At 38.7% G+C, this 21,595-nt stretch overlaps 1 protein-coding gene across 8 annotated transcripts in view; it reads left to right on the forward strand.

Moving 5' to 3' along the window:
- LOC139471968 (zwei Ig domain protein zig-8-like) overlaps positions 1 to 21,595 on the forward strand; it is a 185,516-nt gene that overhangs the window by 150,705 nt on the left and 13,216 nt on the right. For all 8 annotated transcript variants that reach the window (XM_071254505.1, XM_071254492.1, XM_071254485.1 and 5 more), the window contains one exon: positions 7,875 to 8,071. In XM_071254505.1, the coding sequence (XP_071110606.1) occupies positions 7,875 to 8,071 (197 nt within the window). The remainder of the gene's footprint in view (positions 1 to 7,874; positions 8,072 to 21,595) is intronic.

Raw genomic sequence — 21,595 nt, forward strand, 5'->3', positions numbered from 1 at the left:
ACTGGGCAGAAGGGAGGCCAAGCTGGAGAGATCAACTCTGTGTGTGTGACAGTATGGTTCATGGTTCTAGTCTGTGATTTTAGTCACTGGTTTGAAGCCTGGGTCTAGTAAAATTCTGTTTGGTCTAGTAAGCTCAGCTATTTTTCATATGGTAACACTAAAACTCTGTTGAAAATGGTGCTTAGAGCCATGTTCCGGCTAATGGACTCCAAAGTTTTTGGCACCGACTGCGGTTCCCACCATCAACAACAGGTTTGTCAGATCCATGTCTACTTTATGTTTCTATCACTGAACAATCCACACATCACTCATGATCTGAGATAGGAGACACTGTAACAACTTTGTTGACATTGGTGACTGGAAATTTTCTGTCTGAACAGCAGCATGTAAGAAAGGTTGGTCAATAAAGATATAAGCATCCCTGTTCTATATAAAGAGTTTGGCCAATGGTTCACCCAATGAAATGTATCCCATTATGAGCTGTCTAGTCAAGTGGTGCATCGTTACACGTGTCAGTGTGTCAAGTGGCAGCATTACACATGTAAGGACATTAAATGTTGTCTAGCTCCAACTTATTGAATCCTAAATCGATTATGCCTCACCCATCGTACAGGACATCCAGACATTTTGGCTGAGTCCTCAAAGGTTAAGAATCGGGCAGACAGCAAATTTTGGAAGATGGAAAAATATAGCTTTTTCAGATATTAAACAGTTGTTCATTGATAAGTGACAAATTCATAGAAGTTTTAAGTTTGTTAATATATAGATGTTCATTAATTATCTGCAATCCCAACACTTGTTTTACAAAGTATAGTGGAGAAAGATATGAACATTCATTTCACCCTCCATGTTCAACAAACTGGTATTTTAGAAACTTAGCAGCCAAACAAGAATACACAGTTAATACTTCAAGCATATCCTTTATTGTGATATTTTGTAGAGAGAGTTCTGTACTTTTGATTACAGGGTACAGTAAATTACGTTTTTAACATACACTCCTACAACAAACTGATGTATATAACAAACTATTTCTTTGTCCCGTCCATTTGCTGTATATACGCTGTACATATGCTTATAACAAAGTATAGTTATAACGAACTAAAATTAGTGGTCCCTTTGAGTTTGTTCTAACCATAGTTTACAGGTAGTGACTTAAACAAGCATCCACCCTTGAATATTTACATCCATCCTGGCACTTAATAGATTAGTGGGGGCACGGGTGGCCCAGTCGTTTAAGGCGCCGCGATTCGCTGTGCAGAGTTGCGTCCCTTGGGCATGCCAGAAACCTATGATTGTGGGTTCGAATCCCGGTTCACCCCAATTATGTTTCTAGGTTTGTCAGCACCATACCCGTGCATATGGGTTTCACCGAAGTGGTAACCGTCTGAGACCTGCATCACTTCGGGCTTTCCTCCCACATCAATCTGACACGCCGCGATATAACTGGAATACTGTTAAAAGCGGCGTTAAACCCAACTCACTCACTCACTTAATAGATTAAATACTCAGTAAAAATTTCAAATTAGCATGTACATGTTAGTGAAAGTGTACACTGGTTGATACTCAGCAGGTGGTATAATGATGTGTTCATGCCAGTTTTAAGCATTTTTTGTATAATTACTCTTCTAAAGATTAAAATAAAATTTGATTCAAATATTTTACAATTCTGTTATTTAAATTACTTTCAAACTATGGCAGATGGGTTGGAAAATGAGTTTCCTATTTTTTTGTGTTATACAGTTTAGTGATGACAGAATAATGCTCATGTAACGTATGTGTGTTTCTGTAGACGAGGACTCTCGTTTCTGGCATACATAAGTCAAGAAGATGGGCTAAGTGTTGAAAAGCTTTCCCAAACAACATAATTCATAGTTTGTGAAAATGTCTGTGTATATTATGCTTGGTTAGACTGACTATTGAAAGAAGTACCATTACTCTGAAAGAGAATGAAGATATTCCGTGTGTGTTATGGCTTTCAGAAACCGAACTCTTTACACAAGCAGATGGAAATAGTATTCTTTTGAACCATTACTGGAATAATGATTTAAAAGATGGTGATTTGCTGCTGAAAAAAAAACAAAGTTTAGGACTCTTCTGCGAACAATCTCTCAAAGGTTTATATCTTGTGGAAGTGTACGTCTTCATGATGGAGGTTTGGGAACAGGGAAATAAATACAGAGTATTATGTGGCGCTGAAAAAAGTGAAAACAAGGGAGGTAATCGTTGTTCCTGTCAAGATTGTCAGGTCTCATGCAGAGAATATGCAAGATGTCTTGAAAGAACAACACGCTCTGTCTAATTGACGCCAGGAAAAAGTCCCATTTCCCAGTGAACTGTTGAGGTTGCTCAATACAAGCAAAGACAGAGTTAGCAGGAATCTCATCAGATTGGGCAAAATAGTTGCAATGCTTGTGTTGCTTCACTGTGGTACATTGAGCAAAATGACTCTTATGTCTTCAGCAGACTGATCATTTGGAAAGAAATGTTTCGCTACAGTCTAAAGTGTGATCTGAGATTATTATGTGGTGTAGTGAGTCGTTGAGCCGAAATACCTCAATGTTTAAATAATTGTTTGCGCCTCTACACTCAATAGCATCGTGTTTCCATGTTTTTTCTCATTCCTTCAACTTGTGAAAAAGATGGGTACCTTCAAAACATGCGATAAAAGAAACAAAAATTTCCAATTTCAATATTTTAAACAACTGGTGAGAACTAAGTGTTGTATTGTTGAAAAATCTCATACATTTCCACAAAACCATCCACATCTCCATCATTCACAGATTATCTAATATCTGCAAGAAAAGCAAGAATTTTAAGCACTTATCAGTCGCCACACGTTGAGACACTTACTATAAATCATTTACCAGTGACACACTTAAGTTTGCCAACAATTCCAACAGGGCCCCTTAGCATTTCTCCAAAGGACTGTTCGGAGAATGAGTGTGTGCATGTTGCCAGTGTATGGAACGAGTTCTTCGCCAACTTTCATGTCACATCACAAGTGAAGAAGACAGCGTGCAACAGTTTCTTTCAAGTGCACACAGAATGTAAACAATGTGAATGCACGGTGACGAGAGATGCAAAATGCGATATGTTACAAAATGATGGCAGCGCTACACGTTTAAGTAACACAAGTTCTGCTTATATGTTGGGCCTGTGTATGTTGTTAGTTATGTTCCGACATGTTACGAGTAATCAAGTGAACACATCAAAGAGGCTTGTTGGGTTAATATTGGATATATACCACATTGAATAATGTTTGTTATAATGTGAGCCATAACACTTGTGTGTTTCCTAAACAATATGCTGTTAGTTTTGTTGTTTTTGTAAATGATATCCTCTCATATATGTTTTCAGTGAACCAATATATCATAGGGTGAGGAAGTTTATTTAAACTATTTTTCATCAATATCTGTGTCAGATGTCTGGGTCTGTTGAGCCATGACTACATTAAACTGAGGGCATGTAAGTGCACAGTCTACCAGGAGTTTGTCATTACACTCAAGGTGCTCCCTCTGCCAGGAGCTAGTCATTACACTCAAGGTGCTCCCTCTGCCAGAAGCTAGTCATTTCATGGAGGGTACTTCCTCTGCCAGGAGCTAGTCATTACATGGAGGGTATGTAGGTACTCCCTCTGCCAGGAGCTAGTCATTACCTGGAGGGTGTGTCGATGCTCCCTCTGCCAGGAGCTAGTCATTACCTGGAGGGTATGTAGGTACTCCCTCTGCCAGGAGCTAGTCATTACCTGGAGGGTATGTAGGTACTCCCTCTGCCAGGAGCTAGTCATTACATGGAGGGTATGTAAGTACTCCCTATGCCAGGAGCTAGTCATTACCTGGAGTGTATGTCGGTGCTCCCTCTGCCAGGAGCTAGTCATTACCTGGAGGGTATGTAGGTACTCCCTCTGCCAGGAGCTAGTCATTACCTGGAGGGTATGTCGATGCTCCCTCTGCCAGGAGCTAGTCATTACCTGGAGGGTATGTAGGTACTCCCTCTGCCAGGAGCTAGTCATTACATGGAGGGTATGTAAGTACTCCCTATGCCAGGAGCTAGTCATTACCTGGAGTGTATGTCGGTGCTCCCTCTGCCAGGAGCTAGTCATTACCTGGAGGGTATGTAGGTACTCCCTCTGCCAGGAGCTAGTCATTACCTGGAGTGTATGTCGGTGCTCCCTCTGCCAGGAGCTAGTCATTACCTGGAGGGTATGTAGGTGCTCCCTCTGCCAGGAGCTAGTCATTACCTGGAGGGTATGTAGGTACTCCCTCTGCCAGGAGCTAGTCATTACCTGGAGGGTATGTAGGTTCTCCCTCTGCCAGGAGCTAGTCATTACCTGGAGGGTATGTAGGTACTCCCTCTGCCAGGAGCTAGTCATTACCTGGAGGGTATGTCGGTACTCCCTCTGCCAGGAGCTAGTCATTACCTGGAGGGTATGTAGGTACTCCCTATGCCAGGAGCTAGTCATTACCTGGAGGGTATGTAGGTACTCCCTCTGCCAGGAGCTAGTCATTACCTGGAGGGTATGTAGGTACTCCCTCTGCCAGGAGCTAGTCATTACCTGGAGGGTATGTAGGTTCTCCCTCTGCCAGGAGCTAGTCATTACCTGGAGTGTATGTCGGTGCTCCCCCTGCCAGGAGGTAGTCATTACCTGGAGGGTATGTAGGTACTCCCTCTGCCAGGAGCTAGTCATTACCTGGAGGGTATGTAGGTTCTCCCTCTGCCAGGAGCTAGTCATTACCTGGAGGGTATGTAGGTATTTGTAATTCTGTTGTACCCTATGAGGTGTGACATGAGGTACTCTGTAACATATTATATGAGGTATTGTATTAGGTAATTATGGGTCATATCCCACAGTCATTCAGGGTACCACAATTATATGTCCAGAGCTTTTTTAATTACACCATATGCTTACATGAGTGCCCATACCAAGGATAGATCACTACATAGAAACCTGATACTTTATCATTAAACACACAAAATGTCACCAGATTTCAAGTCTTATCAAAATCTCACCAAGGTCTTACCAAGGTCTTAACAAGGTCTTATCAAGATCATATCAAGATCATATCACAATTGCGTGGATCGATGCTCATGATATCAATCACTGGATTGTCTAGACAAGACTCAATTATTTACAGACGGCCGTCATATGGCTGGAATATTGCAGTATTAAACAACTAACAAACACAATCTGATCAAGATCTCACCAAAGTCTCACCATGGTGTTATCATGGGTGTGTGTGAGTTACATGATGCTGTGATATATGACAACTTCTGAACAGTGCTACTACATGTAAATGCCATAGCTTTTACACTGCACCAAATGTCCCGACATCCCAGACAGAAGAGACTGGTGTCCTGATAACGATCATGTTGTTCCTGCCGCTGTTTACTCTGCCCCCTCCCCCCACCACCCATTACTCCTCACTTCAGTGAGAGCCTCATGGCGGAGTTCATCACGAGAACTATTTGCTGCTCCAACTTTGTTTTCTTAGTATATATGTAAACGCAACATAACAAAATGGGGCAGATTACGCTCTCAAAAAACACAAAATCATTGTCCCATGTTTAAAAGCATTTAGCACATGTTAACAGTTATCACCTAAAACTGAAGAAGTTTTTTAGTAAAACATCACTTTTGACAAAAGGAAGTTTAAGTTTTTTTCCAAGTTGTTAATGGGAATACTGAAGCGTCTCAATCCTAGCTCCAAGCTCACGTTCTCAGTGAGATTCCCCAGTTTCTGTTACAAAAAAATTGTGAAACAGTGTTCGGTTCAAATACAAACAAAGCTGTATTTTTCACAATAGAAATCTCTTTAAGGTTTGTGCGAGTTCTTACTTTTAAGTGGGATTTGTTTATGCTGTAGGCCTGCCTCAGTGATTTCTAGCTGTCAGTCAGATCAGCAGTGGGCAAATCAGTGTAAGCTTCTGTCTCCATTTCACACTTATTTTAACAAAATGGGGATCGTGTATTAACATGAGGAATTCTATGGAGATCGATGTGGTGAGTTTCAGCATGACTCACAGTTCTAGGTTTGCAAATATATTGATTCAGAGTTCAAATGAAAAGTAAAAATATCATTAGCAGAAAGGGCATTGACAATTTTTTATTGTTTCGTTTTAAATTAATTTTGACATATCAGGATATTCTGTATCATATATAGCTGAGAACTATCATTTCACTTTTTTACTTTTTTCAATTGTTTTGATGAAGAAGGCAGCAGCTGATTGTACACACTTTATTTCGTAAGTTGGGTTCAGTACCTTTAAACAATACTTTCGTCATATCACAGCAAGTCAGATTAAAGTGGAAAGAAATCCTAATGTGATGCAGCTGTTAGAAATTTACCACCTGAAACCCTAAGTCATGTATGGTGCAGACAAACCAAGAATCATTATCAGGGATTTGAACTCAAGATCATGGGATAACCCACCCAACGGACGCAACCCTGCAAAGTGAATTGCAGCAACTGCAGACAGAGCCAACCATGCCCCTTGGATTAATTAGAAGTAATTATGAAGTATATATGTATTGGTCTCCATGTTGGAGTAGATACTGCCTTAAAGTCCATGCACATGCACATAACATAGCTTCTTCCATGACAAGCAACAATAAGCCTGGGTCAGTGCTGAACTTCAATGGTAATTGTGTGCATGCAACACATGAATACAGAACTTCAAACCGAAGTCTTTCATAGCCGAAAAGAAAGGCATGCATCTGCAATAATCTTTCTAAGCAATATTTCAAGGCTACTTGAATGACCTTCCACGAAACAGTCTTTGTCATAACTTGCGTTGTTTAACACAGACTTAAAAAGCCATAGCAACTAATATTGCTTTGTGGCCCCAAGCTCTAAGCACCACAAAGTGGACAGTGAAAGTGGATGAATATCAGGACAGAGGTTTTTATGGTTTTGCCGGTGTGTTGTTCAATTGGGTATTCCTATGTGGCAGATCAGTTTGTGTCTCCCTAAGGGGCATGTTTGTTGCTGTGATATCTATAGAACTACTGACTACAGCAGAGACCCTTTCACTCGGACTTTAGAAATACAGTAAACTATGTTTATTAAGAACACGCTTATAACAAATTGACGGATGTAACAAACTATATTTTGGTCCTAGCCATTTGTTATATATATAGCGAACTTGTCTTGTGGTCCCGTGTGTACTCGAATGACAATGTTTATGTTTATTATGAATATGAACTGTTAATCTCTGCGCTGCTCACGTGTCAACATGCGAGGCTGTTCAAAGGGGCAATAAACAATTGAAGACTCTCGTGTCTGTATGTCAGGGAAACTATCACTAATATATGGAAAATCTCACTCAAGTGTCTTTTGATATCAACTATATCAAGCTTCTGATTTTTTTACTTTTATCAACAAGTGTTTCTACAGTTGATATCAAAAGACACATGGGTGAGATTCTATTTATCATCCAACATCATTCTCCCACCTTTTTCAGTTTGCAGACAGTAATAAGCAGTGTCTTTAGTGTAAAAAGTACCACTGACAGCTTCAGTAGCAGAGCCTTTAGTACTGTCATTTGATTGTGACGTCATGGTAACCAATGACGTAACAATGGTTTACAAAGAATTGTGATTCAATTTCATTGCAGTGATATTTACAATGTAGATATCTGTAGATACTTACAATGAACTATGGTTATAAAGAACAGAAATTTGTGTTCCCTTGGAGTTCATTATAACCATACTTTACTGTACAAAGTGCTTGTTTCTATCCCCTACTTTATAAACTTTTATTCTTCACGATATGGCTGAAATATTGCTGATGTTAAACTTTAACTCACTCACTCACTTATAAGCATTTAACAGTTTCCTCTTTTTCAATTTTAGTTCATTTCCTATTTTGTTCCAGAACAAAACAAGAAGCATGTTCCCCAGCGTCACCGGCACAAGTACGAGCACAGGGAACCGGAGTACATTGGACCGATGTACAAGCGCCCTCCCCTCAAGGACTCCGTGTATGTGACCCCCAACCAGACGACTGTGAATGTCCGGATGGGGCACACGGCACATCTACCCTGTGTGGTGCAGCACCTGGGCACGAAACAGGTATGTTGTGCCGTCAGTGAGCATCAGTTATAGACGCACTCACCGTGGACAGCTTCGGCTGCATCAATGCAATGAATTCTCAAGTTATGCGTACAACACTTTACTTTTTCCATTAGCTCATGTTAGTAGTAGTTCAAAGTGACAGGGCTTGCTTACTAATGATATAAGCAATGTTCTTTTTGCAAACAGAGAACAAGTTAGACATTCTGAACCCAAACTCTTAACAAACACAATTTTGAGAATATATAAACCTGAAAATGTTAAGCAGTAATACTTCATTAGTTTCATATGCCATGTCAATGTAACTTTTGGAAACTCTACATATTGACCTCATTTCCGCAAATGTCTAAATACCACCAATACCTGCCGAAGAGGTGGTAAGAGAACACTGTCTTTGTTTCTCAAAGTAGCAAGGATGTATCATATGTCAGGAAACAGGGAAAACAATTTAAAGGATAGTTACATAAATATTCCTGTGGAACTGTTACAATTATAAAATGTCAACGCCAGAGAATAACCAGTTTCGATTATCTGACAAAACAGATTTCATCAAGTTGAGTGTAAAAGGCAAAACAGCAGTGAAAATGATAGGAACGGCTATCACTTTCATATCAAAATAATTTTAAAGATGCTTGTTTTCACATTTTAAAACAGGACATGTAACTTTTCGTTAATTGTTCCTGAATTATATGGTTGCAACAACACAAGTTTAATTAAATTTTACAGCAACTCATGTCAATCATCTAGATGTCCTTTTTCTCACTTAGCAAGAGTAGTATTGATTTGGGGCACGTGGATGGCGCCAATGACAGGGAAGCTGTGCTGTGTTTGTTGGATAGAGATTGACCTCTGTTAAAGTATTAATCTGTAGCATCAATTTCCTTAAAAAGTCTATATCATATTCTCCATTTAAACATATCTCCATCATTAAAATGCCTATAGTTTTAGGACACACATATTTTCCCAATGGTACACCTTCCCTCATTAAGAACACCTATGGTACACCCTCCCTCATTAAGAACACCTTTGGTACACCTTCCCTCATTAAGAACACCTATGGTACACCCTCCCTCATTAAGAACACCTTTGGTACACCTTCCCTCATTAAGAACACCTATGGTACACCCTCCGTCATTAAGAACACCTTTGGTACACCTTCCCTCATTAAGAACACCTATGGTACACCTTCCCTCATTAAGAACACCTATGGTACACCCTCCCTCATTAAGAACACCTATGGTACACCCTCCCTCATTAAGAACACCTATGGTACACCCTCCCTCATTAAGAACACCAGTGCTACACATTCTCTCATTAGTCGCATGAGGCTGTCCTATGTGGCATTTCACTGATAATGGTTCTCCATCCGAGGTCAGTTCTCACTGAAACAGAAATGATTATATGAAGTCTTCACTCCCTGGTATGTACTTAATTTGCCTAATAAGGACACGATCAATCTGTCTAGACTTTGATGTTAGAGATGAGGAACTTACTACTGTACACATAATGTATTTGAACTTAGCGCTGTGTTTACATGCAATGGCATACCAAGTGGGAAGTGACTTTTCAGTCAAGAAAAACCTGTGAAAATCTCTGACTTGCAGTTGTGGGTATACTTATTTACACAGCTGTGACTTAGAAGCTTGTTGAGTTTGGGAGCTGACTTCAAACAACATTATTTGCATATGTTGTGTGTATATGTATATGAGCATCTGAAAAACAAATTCATACAGCATCATGTAGCATTGATAGACTGACCTGTGTGTGGCAAATCACTTAGGCCAAGTAGCAGGAGCATATGTGGTAGCCCTGCCGTTATTGCATGTTTGCTGTACAGGATTGAGTGTACAGGAGACCTGGGCATTCTGGGTGTGATTCCCAATGTAGCAGGGCGTGGAGTCATCCTACAGATGACATCCTCACCTTGTCAGCTTGCTGACAGGGTTAACCTCTTTGGTCATGTGGACAAGGCATCCGACCTATGGTCAGAAGGTCTGTGGTTCGAATCCCATCACAGGACTCAGAAATTTTATGGCTGCTACATTGGCACCCAACGTGGGGCTGAGCAAAATAAGCCTCAGTACCCTACTATGCGGCCCGGGATGTGCCTTCTGTTGACGGGGGAGTCTTTAGCAGGGCGTGGAGTCATCCCACAGATGACATCCTTACCTTGTCAGCTTGCTGACAGGGTTAACCATTTTGGTCATGTGGACAAGGCATCTGACCTCGGATCAGAAGGTCCGTGGTTCGAATCACATCACTGGACCGCTATACCAACATGGGCACATTGGTGACTTCATGTAACCAGGGATTCAAGCCCCCAACTCACACATGTCTTTAAAACAGTCAAGGTCTATGGAGAAATGTAGTGTATATGTTACTCTGAATAATGTGAATTCTCGAACAATATCATAGCATTTGCCATTGGTGCTTAGCTAGAATATGTCAGTCCTCATCAGATGTAATCACCATAGACTTGTGAGAAGGGCCATGAAAGGAACAAAGGGAGAAACAGTAATTTTGAAGCCAGCTTTCATTGTATTGTTTCAATGTCTTATTTCTTTGCAATGACCAATTTTCATGAATTACCATATGCAGAATTTCCCTGTAGACCAGACTGTGAGAAATCGTTTCCAACAACCAAGTTTAGCGTTTGGCTGAAGAAATGTTTTTGATATTTATGACTTTGTCTATGTTTCACTTTGTATGAAACTAATGATATTATGGAGACATTCGTGACCTTGTATCCTGAGAAAGGATCTGTGTGTCGTCATACAGTATAAGGTTTATAAGCGATATGTATTCGGTACAGTTTCATTTAGTTTCATGTTTGTCTTTAAAAGGAATTATTTGTATGAAACTTTGTTCAGTTAATTACAACTTCCTGTAAATATTCCTGTAAATTTTGTTTCTGAAATATCTTGTTTCATTAACCACTTAAATCTTTAAGCTGATGAACTATTTTCTTAATCTAAGGGAAATGTATGCCTTTGGTCAAGTGCTCTTAAAAATAGACAAGAGGCTTTAGTTTACCTGGTTTTTGAGGTATGCATATGATTATCTGGCTAAATCAGTCAAATAATGACATCATAAAATATCCCAGCTTTGAAGTTGGGAGAAATGACATCTTCCGTACTGTAAGCCGCATGATTTATAACCACATATTAATTTTCTCCAACCACATCCATCATGGGTTTCTTTAAGCATTTAATCATCTTGCTATAAATCCTGAAGAGTTGCAAACCCAAATTCCTATAGGCATATCCATCATAATTTCATGAAGGTATATTTCAACTCCCCAAAAACAAGCTGGTCATTTTTCAACTAGTCATCACGTTTTTGTCATTAAGTCAATTAGTTGGTCGTTCTCGTTCACATCATGCACCTTTCTCGTTCCCGACTGAATTTGGCCCACTCTGCAATTAACAAGCAATGAACGAGGAAACCTGACAGACCTCCCTTTCATCTTTGCCTCTTTGACAGCAAGGAACATCTCCGTGGTAGATATATGTACAACAAAGCAGGGTTAACTATTGATCATTCATATATAAAAGTAGATAATTGTGTCATTATATTCCTTGTGAAGTACAAAATTTACTCTAAATATCAACTATGTTTCAGAAAGCTGTGTCTTTCATAAGGAATTATATGGATGATTGATGATCATTACAATTCCTTAAATAAGCTGTTCAGGGAGCATTTGTTTACTGGATGTGAAACAGTGACACACAACGTGATAGCAAGAGTGATTGATAGGACAGTAGAATTTTCTAGAAGCTAGAAATAAATACATTGGATAATTGAGATGATGATGATGATGGTGATGATGATGATGATGATGATTGAGTTGCAACAGGCAGTAAACTCATTGGAGATTCTGTCTGTCTGTGCTGTGCTGTGCTGTGCTGTTTTAGCAGTGTTAATAACTCTTCTTATTGTAATGTTGCATGGACCCAGCCTCGCAAGTTCAAGAACTTCATGCTTGGTCGGCTTCTCATCTTCTCAGTCAATATTATATTTATCAATCATAAAACAGTAGGTGGACCCTTCGGGCAGATCTCCATTTACCAAGACCTGATAATATTTTATTCTCTTTACTTTATACTGTAAACCAGACCATTAGACACTGACTTTAAGAAACCTATTAATCAGACAATAAACAATTCAAAACCAACCCCCCATAACCACCAAATATTGATACCTTTACTAATAACCACATGACCAATATATTTCAGCATCATAAATAAAGCTCTGAAATGCAAAAGGCTAATGTTACTACCACAATGACTTTTATACGAGTGCTTCATTCTTACTGCAATAAATTCTTTGATATGAAAGCATATGAGGACTCCATGAAATTATATGAAACCTTGATAAAAGAAATAAAATATTCATGTGACCAAGGACTTAGGCTTCTGGCATGCTCCAGTGTTGAAAGAGTGAAGCTATAATCCTGGTTGATGGTAATTACACTTTATGTGTCAGCCTTTACTTGCTCCTGTCACATATTGCTCAATCCATTACTGGCATTTTTGCTTGCATATACTCATGTCTAAGGTGTGGTTGAACATTTCTATGTGTGTGACCTGTGACAAACAGTTGTTATGAAAGTCATAAAATATTAAATACATAAGTAGATTTGTAGTTTGCAGTCTTTGCATGACAGGTTTTGAATAGGGGACTAAGTATAAGATGAGGTTATCGGGTATAAAGGCTATAGAAAGTTAATTTTGTCACCTATTCACATGAGTGCAAGTCTAGGTTCCTTACAGTGCTCTACATGAATAGTCATGAAAGAGTGTTTGTTTAAAGTCGCACTCAGCAATATTCCAACTATATGATGTCGGTCTGTAAATAATCGAGTCTGGACCAGACAATCCAGTGATTGACATCATGAGCATCATTCTGTACAATTTATATATGAGTAAGTGAGTGAGTTGGGTTTAACACAGTTTTTAACAGTATTCCAGTCATATCACGGCATGTCAGCTTAATGTGGGAGGAAAGTCCGAAGTGATGCAGGTCTCAGACATTTACCACTTCGGTGAAATCCATGAGCACGAGTATGGTGCTGACAAACCTAGAAATATAATCGGGGCGAACGGGGATTCAAACCCACAATCATAGGTTTCTGGCGTGCCCAAGGGACGCAACTCTGCACAGCGAATCTCGGTGCCTTAGACGACTGGGCCACCCGTGCCCCCTTGTATATGATGAAATGCATCAACCAAGTCAGGGAGCCTCACCACATGATCACATTAGTCACCTCCTATGACAAGCATGGGTTGCTGAGACCAATTCTAACCAGGATCTTCACAAGGGTTTGGAAAGAATGAGTGAGTGAGTGAGTGAGTGAGTAAGTTGTGTTTAATGCTGCTTTGAACAGTAGATTTCAGTTACATCTCAGCATGTCAACATTATGTGGAAAGAAATCCAGAAGTGATGTTAAAAAAAACCTAGAATCACAATCAAGGCCAATTGGAGATTCAAACTCACAATCATAGGATTCTGGTACATCTAAGGGACTCAACTCTACAGTATGAAACCACATGGTCACCCCATCTACTGATGCAGATCTGTGTGAGGATAGGTTGGTTAATGATGTGAAAGATGAAATGATAAGTAGATCTGTGTACAGAAGTTGAAAGGTGTTGATGGACAGGTTTGTAGCACAGGGCGTTCACAGGCACAGCCCATGGGTCAGGACCCATTCTTTCGGAAGACAAATGTCGATCTGGATATCGATATGTGTAGACCATGAAAGTTAATGCTTGAGACAGGCAAGTGGCTGAAGCAGAAGCTATTACCATCATATAGCAGAAAAGCACACACAGACACACACACACACACTCTCTCTCACACGCTCTCACACACTCAATCACTCTCACACACACACACAAACACACACTCTCTCTCTCTCTCTCTCACATGCTCTCACACACTCACTCTCACACACACACACACACTCTCTCTCTCACACGCTCTCACACACTCACAAACTCTCTCTCTCACACACACACACTCTCTCTCACACTCTCACACACTCACTCACTCTCACACACACACACACACACAAACACACACACATACTGTGAATATATCTGAACCTATGGACCCCTTCAAAAGCTGGATCAGACCTTGGTATTTTTCTGTATTGATTGGCAGGATGCCTAAATAATTCTGATCACCAGATTCACACTTCCCCCTTCATTACGCCATCAAGTGTGTTTGATCTACAAGACTCTTTCAGATCTCTACCCTGACCCATACAATGTTAATGACTTTCTGATCATTTTACTGACAAAAGATATAATCCTGAAGTGTAGGTTGGGTATATATGATATTAAACCTCCTACAAAGCTAGCATAATAACAAGTGAAATGCCATCAGAACAAAACTTCAACATTTTTTGGTTTTGAAAGGTTTAAAAGTGATAAGTTCAACAGAGTTGTTTGTCATTCAAATGATGACATCTCTTAAAAGCAGTTAAAAGAGCAGACCAATGAAGATTTGGGATAGAATAGGCAACTATGCTTGTAGTTAGAGACGACTAATGGGTTTGGGTAGTCAGGCTGCCTGACTTGGTTGATGCATATCGTATCCCAATTGCCTGGATCTATGTTCATGATGTCAATCACTGGATTGTCTGGTCCAGACTTGATTTTTTACAGACTGCTGTCATAAAGCTGGAATATTGCTGAGTGAGTTAAACAACAAACAAAAAATTCAAAAAGCAAGTTAATGTCTTGAGACTCTCGCCTGTTTTGTTGTTTATTTCATTGTTTTGTTTCAACGTAGGCAGCACAGAGCTCTGATACAGCGTGTAACATTGACGCCAGATTGTCCAAGAGGAAAATTGAAAAGAGTCTTTCTAGAAATCATTTTCCGTGTGTACAATAGGTAAATGTAATAGACTGTAGCATCAACTACGGAAATCACCTTGAATGGCTGATAGACAACTTGTAGCGACATTATTGATTTGTCTGATGTTTCCAAAAATGGTTCCATGCAAGGGATTCAACATAATAAGGTTATAAATTGATATAGCATTCTTTAGACCACTTCACTGTGGGGTATCTGTAACATAATCTGTTGCAAACAGGGATAGAGTGAAATTGTACAGAAATGAGGGACACACTGTAATGGAAAACATGTGGGATTTATGTAATTGAAATAACCAAAAGTGGGGCCGTCCTTTTGTAAGTAAAATATCAATCTCATGGAGAAGGGATTTGTACAAACACAAATTTAAGTTCTCTTTTGGCAACATTCCAAACCAATATCAGCCTCAGAAAGCTGTAAGGTTTGCATAGGTTTTTTTCTGTTGGACATCAAGGATTGACAGTCTTTCTCTGCATCTGTATTTTGATCAGCTGGTTTATGGAAATTAAACAAAAAAGGATAATTGTCAACAAAGAATTAAGTATCTCTCTCATTCACTCACTCACTCACTCACTCACTCACTCACTCACTTATATGTTTGTTTGATGTTTAATACTTCCCTCAGCACTTTTTCAGCTACATGACAGCAGTCTGTAAATAATTGAGTCCCAACCATACCATCAAGTGATTGACATCATGAACATTCATCTATGCAATCAGGATATGATGACATGTTTCACCCAAGTCAGTGAGCCTTACCACCGATCCCCTTGGTTGCCTCTTACAACAAGCATTTGATCTATTGTTGAAAACCTATTCTAACCCCATGTCATCATGGGGATGCTAGTAAATAGCCATCAAGAACATGCCCAATCATTTCAATAAACTAATTAACATTAGCACTCAGAGCTCATTCATATAATACATTTCGGGGAGATCATCTTATATCTTTATAGCGCTTAACAAATAAAACACACAATAAATCACTCTTCAGAACTTGTGCTGCACAACTGTTAACACCCAAAATTGATAGTCGAGCTGTTCAGCTCATCTGAATCTTCATATGAAGATATTTGGATTGATGAAAGAGAGTGGTGCACTAATATCAATACCTTCTTGCCCTCTGATGCCAAATTAGTCAATGGACAGTTGTTTTTTGCCTCAATATCCAAGGTGTCTGGAGAGTTAAGAATGGCCACTTACATCTACTTCAAATAGGAAGTGATAATAAAGTTTCCAGGCACACATGCGGAATAGCACTACCAACATATGTTTTTATGTACAACCCCTGTTTGTCTAATGAGAAGGGTGAAAAAATTATTTCCGGGCCACCTCAGGACTGACAGAAGATGGCAGTGACCAGCTGGGATGGAAGCATCACCATGTAAATATGCACCACTGGTCTCAGTCTTGCCTACCAGGGAGCTGCAGCTGATTGACCTCCAGCAACGATGAGCTTCACACATGGCTGCCCCAGTTGACACTTGTTAGCACCAGGAAGGACTGACTTATCTTCATTGAACCTGAATTTGGGGAACTGCTTTGATTGGAGAGACAGGGTTTCATGTTTGTTCATTATAGTCCTTCAATGTAAGGTACAGAATTATGCTTTGGATTTGAGATGTTAAAAGACAATATTGAGAATGGGGGATAATTTGGAATGTCATGTGATGCAAACTTTTTGAGAATGGTTCTTTAAATATTTTGGGAGGAATATTATTTTGAAATTGTGTAAATTTAAAATTAGTGGGAAAGAGAAAATCATTTATTGATTGTTATCAATGTTTTCAAGAATGAGGACATGTAGTCTACTTAGATATGAAATAAAATTTTAGGCATTTTTCTGATTGGACTTACTTCTTTTGTTTAAGGTGCAGAAACTGAAGCAGTATTTATAACAACTCCTATACGATTTTCATAAGAAATTAATAATCCTTGTAATAAACTCTTGCTGATTCTCATAAAATAGGCCTCACCTAACAAGAACACTAGCCACCTATATAATCTTGTGTGATCTCATCCACATCCTTACCTTATTTGATTCACAGCCATAGAATTAGTTAAGTAGAAATTCCAGACAATTAGATACAAGTACTGGACACCCCAAGACACTCTCCACAGATAATATGATCGTTTAACTGAACAGGAAATTAGTATCGACAATTCAGTGACAGACTACTAACCCAAAATGCTGCAAATGCTGATCCAACAATACCCAACACAATCATTTTTTTGTCAGATAATAAATCATTTATCATGTTGTAAAACTGTTTCAAGCATATGCCATTATTAACTATTATTATTTTTGTTTTTTCCCCTGGTCCATTGACAGGTAGGACACACCACCATCTAAATAGACTAATACTTAGTCTGTGGTAACATTTCCTTTACAATGATTGTAATTTCCTCCTGGTTTGGAAAGTTTCTTCCTCCGATGTTTTCATAAGGGAATCAAGGAATCTAGACTTGGTTTAGTTTGTCTGACTTGCCTCGGCTTTCGGTAAAACATATTTACAAAAATATGAATTCCACAGTCATGGTGCAGACAGAACTATTGGCTACATACAATATAAAGTCTACACGTCTTGTGCAGTCACCAGTCATGATTGAATAATCTCAAAATCACCAGGGCTTGCCCTAAGAAACCGACCTATTCTATGAGTGTTTTACAATTAATATATTTTGTTTTCCCTCAGTCATTATCACTTGAGATAACTGGTCTTCGTATTTCAGTGGTAACATTAAAAGGGAGATAATATAACTGAAACATGGTCTGTTTAGTATCATATGCAAAAGGATAAGAATCATCCAAGCTGAATATTATTTATGTATTTCCCTGATATTTTCTCTCAGTCATTATCATTTAGATAACTGGTATCTTATTAGCTATCATAGACATTTATATGATCATATATCAGTGACATTATTAATAAGGGATATATATCTGATATTTGATGTATTTAACGGCATAAAAAATGTTGAAAGTTGAAAATGAAACTAATTGTTTTCATCCACACCTGTTTTAGTATTCTAGTGACAGAAATAGAAGTAAACTTATCTGACCCAGTTCATTGTCTTTTCTCAACACCTATTAGGCTCGTCATGGCCTGGGGAGAACAGTTTTTCCTTCTGAATTAGTTAAGTTTGAACTGATGCGCGACTTGATCCGATGTATTAACCAATCTATGTCTGTTTTCTCACTCTTGCAGCTTCTCTCATCTCGACATGTGTCCCCCGATTACTTTACCATCAAAACAAACAGGAAGAGGCTGCCTCTGTTGATTCTTTTTATGGCTAGAAAAAGTTAATTTGGGAGTCACTGTGAGCCAAAATGAATAATTTGAAGTATTCTTGTGAAGACCCACTTTCTCCAGATACAAGATACAAGATTGTATTGCACAAACATTCCAAGAAGAAACAGTGACAATATTCTATAAACTATATAAACAGATACATAACGAGTCAGGATAAACACACAAAGTATTACCCGGTAATACAAAATATTACGTTAAGACCTTGAACTATCTATAATAAGTACTTTAGATTCATTTGAAGTTGTATACATGATAGCAGAGAACTTCTATGTTACTTGGTTCATTATTTTAAAAAAGTAGACTAAATATTTCTGTGATGTTAAGGCTTTCAAAATAATTATGTTTTAAGGAAAGAGAACTGAACAGATGTCTTCATTTGATGTTTCTTGTAAATCATGTGTTTTAGCCCATACACATGTAGATACATTTAAGATTTATTTTAAAATTGGTATTGATACATGATTTCAGACATTTGTGAATTGTACTTCAGAAGTTAAAGTCTTAGATGATGAAAAATGGATGTTCTCCAATAGAGAAGGAAATTCCCATCTGGCAAATATACAAATGATTCTACCATAAATTTAGCAAACAGTATTAAAATATATTTTAGTTTAATTGAAAATGTGCTTTTTGTAACATCTTTTTGTTATAATGTTTATTAAACTTTCCTTTCCAGATTTTCTTTTCTAAGAGGTTGTGGTGGGTGGGGAATATTATAATGAATTTGGTATTTTGCCTACAGACTCTTGGCATATTAACCATGAAAATCTGTAAACCCTTAAAACATCTGAATTCTTTCATGTTAAATAATTACACTTGCCTTGTGGTAAATTATTAAAACTTTGCTCATTTGTTTTGCAATACTTGTAACATATTTCTTAAAACATATTTCCGATATTTGGCATGAATATTGTCGTAGATGCGTATTTTCAAACCTTGCTGCACTGTGTTTAGTACCAGTGGTCCACATCCAACATATTTCAAATAGTGTTTTTTTCTTATATCCAATTAGAAACAGGTTGCAGATGTATCAGCTACCCTTGCATGATAAATTCTCCAATAAAACATTTCTCATCTACCATCAGTCATCTGTGAACAATATGGCCACCACATCCTCTCTGATTGAAGGTTTCGTTATTGCTGTCAGTGTGGTGTAAAAATGGGCCAAGAAATGGTTTTAGGATCCATTAACATCATTCCTCGTATAAGTGAGCTGTGAAGAGTTAGGAATGAGCTCGAGGAGCCGAACCTCTTTAATTAACTTAATCATCCCGTTTATCCCCATCCCACTTCTCTCCAGCTTCTAACAGCTGAACATCATATTCCAGTGGAGAAAATAATCCTAGCATGACAACTCATCATTGAAATTGGGCTAATTTGTCATGTTCTTCTCTCTTGTAAAGAATTCCAGATTTCCTCATCCACAGCATCAAACAATGTACGCCTAATCATTTGGACCTTATCTTGAGGGGGTCAGTGTGCATATGTTGAAAAATAGGTTGATTAATCAACTTGTTGTAGTGATAGCATCATCAAACAGCTTATCATGTTGATCTTCGTATCACGTCTCTTAATATATGTTTTTTAAAGTGATTAAATAGTGTTTTTGTGTCACTCATTAAACCTTATATTAAATCTGGCATAAATAATTTTAGAATAAATTTGTTTAAATATATTAATTTTCTACATTAAATAGGAACATTTATTTCTTTTGCCTTTTGCGTCGAGTGGAACCTCTTTCGTGAATGATTGAGGGTGCTTATTTGCTGGCATTGAAGGATTTTTTGTTTATAGATTTTTGGTAAAAATGATCCTGTTCGGGAATGGGGAAAAAAGTTTACTAAGAGAGATATTTGTGATTATATATTTAAATGTTATCGGAATATATGGCCATGTTTGCAGTGTTATATTGTACTTGAGTATACCACTTCATACTGTATTCTATGGTCTTGCAGTCTAACCTATGGCATGCACATGTTTTTGTGGTTAACATGTAAGTTTGCTTTTGGCGAATAATAAATTAGGGCTTTCAGATAACAAGAATATATTTTTAGGGCCATGCACTGGAAGCTTAAAAGGTTCCTCCTTCTCACTAATTCCCCTGACTGTCAGGTATATGGCATTCATCCCTGAGGGATCCCATACTGCCACATGGGCTATCAGGTTCAAGACTAATAGACAGGAGCAGGTGTCCTGCGGGTCAGGTTCTCACCACCTGGACTGCAGCGAAGGTTCAGGTAAACCATACCTGAAACCAAGCCTCTCTGCATGATTATGTTATCAATATCTCACACCTAATAGTCAGGCTGTGGAGTTAGTCATGCTGATCGAATGTCAGGAAGAAAGTGTCAACCAATGTGATATGGATACTGTGTTATGTCATCAGTACCTGAAAAGCTAGACTTTGATACAAATTATTAGAGGTTTGTTTCATTTGCAAAGGATAAATTAGAACCGTTTTAGGCTCATGACTCCAGACACCACATGGTTGTCTAATGTCATGATCCAGAAACCCACCTTCTTAGCGATCATATATAATAACTCAGAAACCCCAACTTTGTGGTGGTCATATAGTGTGATCCAGAAACCCCACCATCTTGGTGATCATTTATAATAACTCAGAAACCCCACCATCTTGGTGATCATATAGTGTGATCAAGAAACCCCACCATCTTGTTGATCATATATAATAACTCAGAAACCCCACCATCTTGGTGATCATATAGTGTGATCCAGAAACTCCACCTTCTTTGGGATCACATATAATAACTCAGAAACCCCACCTTTTTGGGGATCATATAGTGTGATCTAGAAACTCCACCATCTTGGGGATCATACAGTGTGATCCAGAAACCTTACCTTCTTGATCATACAGTGTGATCCAGAAACCCCACCTTCTTGATCATACAGTGTGATCTAGAAACCCCACCTTCTTGATCATACAGTGTGATCTAGAAACCCCACCTTCTTGATCATACAGTGTGATCTAGAAACCCCACCTTCTTGATCATACAGTGTGATCTAGAAACCCCACCTTCTTGATCATACAGTGTGATCCAGAAACCCCACCTTCTTGATCATACAGTGTGATCCAGAAACCCCACCTTCTTGATCATACAGTGTGATCTAGAAACCCCACCTTCTTGATCATACAGTGTGATCAAGAAACCCCATCTTCTTGATCATACAGTGTGATCCAGAAACCCCACCTTCTTGATCATACAGTGTGATCTAGAAACCCCACCTTCTTGATCATACAGTGTGATCTAGAAATCCCACCTTTTTTATCATATAGTGTGATCCAGAAACCCCACCTTCTTGATCATAC

This window comes from Haliotis cracherodii, unplaced genomic scaffold (assembly GCF_022045235.1).
Source record: "Haliotis cracherodii isolate W230 unplaced genomic scaffold, xgHalCrac1.p SCAF_1, whole genome shotgun sequence".
Classification (NCBI taxonomy): domain Eukaryota; kingdom Metazoa; phylum Mollusca; class Gastropoda; order Lepetellida; family Haliotidae; genus Haliotis; species Haliotis cracherodii.